We start from the raw sequence: 7,672 nt of genomic DNA on the forward strand, positions 1-7,672 counted from the left end.
ACCGTTTTCGGAATTCGTTCATTTTCGACCGAATTTTGAAAAATCCGGTCGAATTCGAAAATATTTCGACCGGATTCGAAAACAAATAGTCTCTTTTCGAATATAATTTGTTTTCGAATTCGATTCGAAAAGATTTTTTTTTTTTTTAATTCCGATCGAATTTCGTCCGCGGGTTTTCGATTCGGAATCGAAAACGTTCGTTCGGATTCGGTAAATTCATTAATATTGCAATTCGGGAATTCGTATGCATCCGAATGTCCGAATAATGAAAAATTTGTCCGAATTTCTATTCGGAACGAAACGAAATGCACATGCCTAAAGAACAGTAAGATAGAGAAACACCAGGGAACATTGGGAAGGGAAGGACGTCTCCTCCTGCCACTTCTGAAAGCGATCCAGCAGCTCAGTTTGCTAACTGTTGACATTTGCTGGTGTCCTCAAACAAACTGTTTAACCATCAAATGGCGAAAGTCATAACTGATCACATGTGCATCATGGTAAATAGAGACAGAAGCACCTTCCTTGGCTGAAAAGGGTAGGAGGGTTTAGTTCCCCTTTAAGTAACAGTGTTGTAATAATGTTTTTATTGTGATCAGTCTAAAGTTATGGTTAGTGTACAGCTTTTCAAAAAATATTTCAGATTATAACATACAATTAAAGGTATAACAGTGTGCTATGTATATAAACTTTAATATAATTTTTTTTTTATTCCAGACACCTTCAAAAGTACAGGAAAATTTTTTCTTTGAACTTGATATACTCCAAGAGTTTTTACGTTCAGCAGAAAGAACTGTTTCCAGAGAAGCCAATCATAATGGAAGATAAAGAACCTTCACAATATTTGTGTTCTACGTGGCAGTAGTAATGGAATGCAAAAAAAAAAAACGGTGCCAAAAGGATTCCAATGTGGTATATCAATAACATGGAAATGAGGCTTGAAGTAAACCTCCAGCCAAATCGTTTTTTGTTTTGGATAGAGTGGAGAAAAAGGAGAACCTCTGCGAGAAGTGGGAGAAAATCTCTGTAAGGTGACAACAGTCACCAGGACATGAAATTAGGGTTAATCTCCCTCATTGAGTATACATAAAGTAGTAAATACATAAAAGACGTTCTAACCACGAATCTACATAAAGGTGTGACTATCGTTCTACTTTAAGGCCCAAATCCATGAACATAAAAAAGTCACCCTTACAGTGCAACCCCCCACACACACAGCAAGGGTTAACTGTTTGTTGTCTAAGTGTAGAGGAAATAGAAGAAACTACTTATCTTAATCCTCACTCCAGCAGGACCCCTCCAGTGCTGCAACTGGTCTCCTGCAGCTCAATTGTAAGCTAAAATCAGCTCCGGTTACACTCCTGCCTCTATGTATAATACAAGGTTTGTGTCCCTGTATGGTATGTAAGGATGCTGAGGTTCCTCCCACTGATATGAGAGTTGGACAAAAAAGAAGAGGGCTGGAGCTGGCTGGAGCAGGATGTAGGGTAAGTGATAGGTCATGTAAACATCTTACACATAACAAGCATGTAACCCATGTAGTGTGGGAAGAGTCTACTTTTTTTTTATTATTATTATCATGGAGTTAGGCTTTAAAGTAAAGCTATTACAAACCCTGGCAATTCAAACTAAGAATATGATAAAAAAAAAAAGCTGGGGCTGTCTTGTGGTGAAAACCACATATCAAAAAAAGCCCTCTCCAAAGATTAGCTATCGCTCTAGAAACAAAAAAAAATAAAAGTCCGAAGCTACAAATACTGTAGCTGCTGGCTTTTAATAATAGGACACTTACCTGTCAAGTGATCCATCACAGTCCTCACCCGAGCTGGCTCTTCAGGTCCCTAGGGCCAGAATCTTTAGTGTGGCAAGCTGACTGTGACAGCTTGTAGATTCAAAGCCAGATTCTCACTGCCCATGAACAAGCCGCTCTGTGCTTTGTGAATGGTCCCGTAGCTTTCTGGGACCTGTGATGTATCCCAGAAGGCTGCGGAGGAAAGGGAGCTGAACTTCCTTTCGAATCGCAGTGGCGATCCAACTGGAAGTGGGAGCATGTACCTGTTAAAACTAGGTACCCGATCCCCCAAAAAGTGTCAAAACTTTAAGGGGGTGGGGAGGAGGCAGACAAGCGTAACTTCCTTTTTTTGGTGAAGTTCTGCTTTAACAGTGAGGCCATCAATCAAATTAAAGAACCAATATGGTAACTTGGGAGAGAGGAAGTCTTTAAAGTTAAGATGTGCATATAATGTTAATTACCTATAAGCCCTTTCACACACACATATGCTTTTATGATGTGATTTTCATGTGTTTCCGCTGCTTTTTCTGGTTGTCTGACTCCCTGCATGCACCCGTGAAACATTTAACTCAAAAAGCGCACCAAAAACACAATTACATTTTTGACTTCCATTAATTTTAGTGTGGAGATGCGTTTTTTTGCTTTTTTTAAAAGTGCACCAAAGATGTAACATGCAGGACTTGTCAAACGCTCCGCACCCACAGAGCACTGATGTGAAGCATTTCATAGTATTTCTTGCATTTTTATTGCACTCTTAACAAGCTAAAAGTGCAGCAAAAGTGCACCAGTGTGAAAAGGGCCTTTAGGCTGACCATATACAGGTATTACACCATTTTCTTTCCTTCAACCACGGAGTGAATGGAAGAAACTCATTTGATTCCCCCATCAACACAATCAGTATTGATGGAGGACTCCCTCCCACTGTGTTATCGTAATTGGACAGTGGAGGTTTTGCTGTCGTCAGAATACAATGAGCACTGCTGCTAGCTATAGACTTCGGCAGTGATCATACAAAAAAAAAGAGGCAGGCTTGTTGTACAGAAGTCGAACGATAGATCCACTTCAGTACAAACAATTTTCCCATCGATGTATTAAATTTGGTTTAATCTCTGTATTTACTTATCACTTGACATGCCGTTTTCGCTGGGGTTAACATTTGATAATGCGTCTTGTCATCATATGCTCAATTTGTATTGCCAAAGTTTGTGCCAGGGTTATTTTAATGTAAATCCATCTTCATGCACCTACCACCTGTCCAAGGAAACAGATGACTGCACAAGAGTGTTGTACTGAAGATGTTGACTACTCCACTGGACGATCTGATTAAACTGAATTCTACAAAATTGATACGCCTGAAAACTGTTTTACAACATTACCTTAACTTCTGCCATAATCCATAAGGAAGCTCAATAAGTTATTTTACAAGCAAAATATGTTAAAGTGATGTTGTTGCTTTGTTGTTACATTCCTGCAATGCTGTATTTAAGAGCTGTTTATCTACATGGACAATTGGACATCCATTTTGCAGAAAACCAACACATGGAGCAAAATGAAGACTAATCCAGCATTAGAAGAAGCTATTTTATTCACAATTTATATGAAAATAATTATTTATATTTATTATCAGTATTACAATATAGCCCCATATTTTATTACATTTAGTTGTTATTTTGTGATACACCAACAGCACTAGTGATGGGGAAATCTACTTGGTTCAATTTATGGGAACCTTGATTGGACTTTTAAGACAATAGGCAATGAATTGACAGATAGGGATGAGCCAAACAGCCCCTGGTTCGGTTCCCAGCAGAACAAAAAATTTGTGCGAACACCGTTAAAGTCTATGGGACACGAACATGAAAAATCAAAAGTGCTAATTTTAAAGGTTAATATGCATGTTATCGTCATAAAAAGTGTTTGGGGACCTGGGTCCTGCCCCAGGGGACATGTATCAATGCAAAAAAAGTTTTAAAAACAGCATTTTTTTTTTTCGGGAGCAGTGATTTTAATGATGCTTAAAGTGAAACAATAAAAGTGAAATATTCCTTTAAATTTCGTACCGGGGGGGGTGTCTATAGTATGCCTGTAAAGTAGCACATGTTTCCTGTGTTTAGAACAGTCTCTGCACAAAATGAAATTTCTAAAGGAAAAAAAAGTCATATAATACTACTCACAGCTATAATGAATTGTCGGGTCCCGGCAATAGAGATAAAAGTAATTGAAACAAACTGCATGGGTTCCCACCCCCAGTCCATTACCAGGCCCTTTGGGTCTGGTATGAATATTAAGGGGAACCAAAATAAGTCCTTTATTAAAAAAAAATGAAAAAGAAAATTCCAGCAATGTAATCCATTCTCGAGCGATACGGAGAAAAAAACTGTTGACTCGATCCTGCCCACATTGCGTCAGAGGGGGATGGGGTCACCTGTACATGTCACTGGGTAACCCCGTGTTTCCCCGTTGCATCAGAGGGGGGTGGGTCACTCGCGCACGTGATGGGTGGCCCCGCACTCAGCTATATAAGAGCGGTCACGGCGGGAGAGCGGCATTCCGCCGGTGTCTCCCATGGAGGCAGGATCGAGTCAGCGTTTTTCTTTTTTTAATAAAGGACTTGTCCCAAGCTGTCTACTGTGGTTTTTAACATTTTTGGGCCTGGTAATAGACTGGGGGGAACCCATGCCATTTTTTTCAATGACTTTTATCTGTATTGCCGGGACCCGACAATTCATTACAACAACACCCCAAATTGTTATGTTGACTCGAACATCGGGCTCATCCCTATTGACAAACAAAGGGTACAAGAAGACACTGACAAATGCAAAACATTTTTTTTTTAATAAAGTTAGATAGGGAGCGTGTCCTCTATTTAATGCAATTTGACTTACCCAATCTTCTACTACTGCAGGCTCCTCTGTGCTACTAGACTACAAACAAGTCATCAAAATATTTTACAGACTCCATGTTCAGTATGTAAGCACTTTTTATTAGCCCACAGTTTATTGAGGAGAGACCAGGCAAAAAAAAATCGTTTTTTACACTATTTTATGGGGACAATAACCACAAATATTATGGCTTGAAAGAGCACTGGAATGTGCCAAAATAGGAGACAAAGAGCATGATACAGCCTGCAGCAAACACTAAAAATGTTACAACTGAAGAGCTGCATAAACATTATGTGTGACACCTTGACAATGATGGAGCAGAATATACACTGCAATGATCCTGCAGCAAAATTCCTAAAAAAGTGCTGCTACCCCAAAATAGCCCTTAAAGATAAACAGGATGAGATAGAGACTTATGTGCTTGGATAGCCCCGGTACTCTGGCATTCAAACATCCAATGGAAGAGAAAAAAATCCGGCACCACTATGTCTCAAAAATAAACATATACGATTTATTAGATACATCCATTGAAAGGAAAATATACCTGTAATTATTGACGTGTTTCAGCCTCTTACATAGGTCTAAGTCATAACCACAAAACATTCATGGCTGCCCATCAGCTCGACTGCTTACTAGGCAAGCTGGAGTCATTATTCCATCTTGAAACCTAGTAGTTAAATTGGTCCTCCATTGTAAGTATCTACATATGTACTTGACCTCATATACTCATTGGGGTTGCACTCCCTGTGACTGATGCCTGCAGCCAGGACTGGGTGATATTCATGAAGAAGGACCCAAAAGCTTCAGTTAGGCAGCCACCACCACCACTAGGGATGAGCTTCGAGTTCGAGTCAAACTCATGTTCGACTCGAACATTGCCTGTTCACTGTCCGGCGAACATTTGGAGTGTTCGTGGCAAATTAGAAAAAAAGCCGCAAAACACCCCTGTAAAAGTCTAGAAATCTAAAGTGCTAATTTTAAAGGCTTATTTGCAAGTTATTGCCATAAAAAGTGTTTTGGGGGACCTGGGTCCTGCCCCAGGGGACATGTATCAATGCAAAAAAAGTTTTAAAAACTGACGTTTTTTTCGGGAGCAGGATTTTAATAATGCTTAAAGTGAAACAATAAAAGTGAAATATTCCTTTAAATTTCGTACCTGGGGGGGGGGGTGTATAGTATGCCTGTAAAGCAAGCGCTTGTTTCCTGTGCTTAGAACTGTCCCTGCACAAAGTGTAATTTCTGAAGGAAAAAAAGTCATTTAAAATCACTCGCGGCTATAATGAATTGTCGGCTCTGGCAATACAGAGAAAAGCCATCCATAAAAAAAAATAATGCGTGGGGGGTCCACCCAAATTCAATTACCATGCCGCTTCAGGTCTGGTATGGATATTAAGGGAACCCCACGTCAAATTGTATAAAAAATGACGTGGGGTTCCCTCCAAATATCCATTCCGACAATTCATTATAGCTGCGAGTGATTTTAAATTACTTTTTTTTCCTTCAGAAATTACAGTTAGTGCAGGGACAGTTCTAAGCATGGGAAACAAGCGCTGTTTTACAGGCATGCTATACACCTCCCCTAGGTATGAAATTTTAAAGGAATATTTCACTTTTATTGTTTCACTTTAAGCATTAATAAAATCGCTGCTCCCTTAAAAACTGCAGTTTTTAAAACTTTTTTTGCATTGATACATGTCCCCTGGGGCAGACTCGGGTCCCCAAACACTTTTTAGGACAATAACTTGCATATTGGCTTTTAAAATTAGCACTATAAATTTTAAAACGTTCGAGTCCCATAGACTTTAATTGGGGTTCTAAAGTTCACACAAACTTTTTGTCTGTTCGCAGGTTCTGATGCGAACCAAACTGGGGGATGTTCTTCTCATCCTAACCACCACTGCTCCTCACTGACAGGAGAATCCAAGTCAGGTTGGTCATGAAAATGGTTATTGCCACTCTCTGGAAAAGATGTTAGGAGATTCTGTCTGCCATGTATCTGATAAGAGAAATGACGAGGTCAGCCTCTCTTGTATCTCCAGATCAGACCCCCACTGGAAGTTGGAACAGAGGGTACTTTAGTTTTAGTCCCATTTTAGTCTTCTGAAAGTGTTTTAGTTTTAGTCTGAAGCCCTGTACACACGGCCGGGAATCTCGTCTGGAAAAAAACGTCCATTTTCCTGACGAGATTCTTGGCTTTCTTGCTCGCCGAGTGTACACACGGGCCATTCAAAAGAACCACCATTCTTTTGAATGGCAAGAATGTGGTGATGTCATCGACTACGACGAGCATGCGCTTGTCACATTCGATGCCGTTGCCGCCATCTTGCTACACCCTACACTATGCCTGGCAGGGAAAGGGTTAACACTAGGGGGCGATGAAGGGGTTAAATGTTCCCTAGTGAGTGATTCTAACTGTAGGGGTAGGGGACCCATAAGTGGAGGAGACCGATCTGTGTTCCTCTGTACTGGGAGCACACATTGGTTTCCTCACCACGGACAGGACGTGGATCTGTGTGTTTACACACACAGATCCACAGTCCTGCTGTGATTGCGGGCAATCGCGGGTGCCCGGCGGACATCGCACCTGCCGGGCACGCGCACCGGGTCCCGGGCAATGCCGCGCACCCCCTGCACGGCCGGGAAGCCCAGGACATCATATGACGTCCACCCAGGATGGGAGATCCCATCTGTGGACATCATATGACTATGGGCGGGATGTGAAGAGGTTAAATAACCTGTGTGGCACCAACAGGAATTGTGCATGTGCATGCACAGGTGAGCATTCTTGTGCGCATGCACGCACCTGATCACCGTTCTGTGGGAAATACCACGCACATGCATATATCTATGCACAACATGTCTCACAGGGATTCCTTGACAGTGTCACACGCACATCCTCTAGGTGTTTCGCTTTTGCTCCCCTGTTATGGCAGGGTAAGCTATTCCATTTTAACCCATACAATGTGAATCCAAAAAAACGTGGGCCAACCAGTAATGGTCC

General features: G+C 41.1%; 1 protein-coding gene across 1 annotated transcript in view; it reads left to right on the plus strand.

The window, feature by feature from the left end:
• The window catches only part of LOC120931996, a 91,664-nt gene extending 88,223 nt beyond the window's left edge, over positions 1-3,441 (plus strand). Inside the window, exon 11 of the mRNA XM_040344044.1 lies at positions 715-3,441. Coding sequence (XP_040199978.1) covers positions 715-825 — 111 coding nt within the window. The 3' untranslated portion in view covers positions 826-3,441. The remainder of the gene's footprint in view (positions 1-714) is intronic.
• Positions 3,442-7,672: the final 4,231 nt, after the last annotated feature.

Source organism: Rana temporaria, chromosome 3 (genome assembly GCF_905171775.1).
Source record: "Rana temporaria chromosome 3, aRanTem1.1, whole genome shotgun sequence".
NCBI classification, from domain to species: domain Eukaryota; kingdom Metazoa; phylum Chordata; class Amphibia; order Anura; family Ranidae; genus Rana; species Rana temporaria.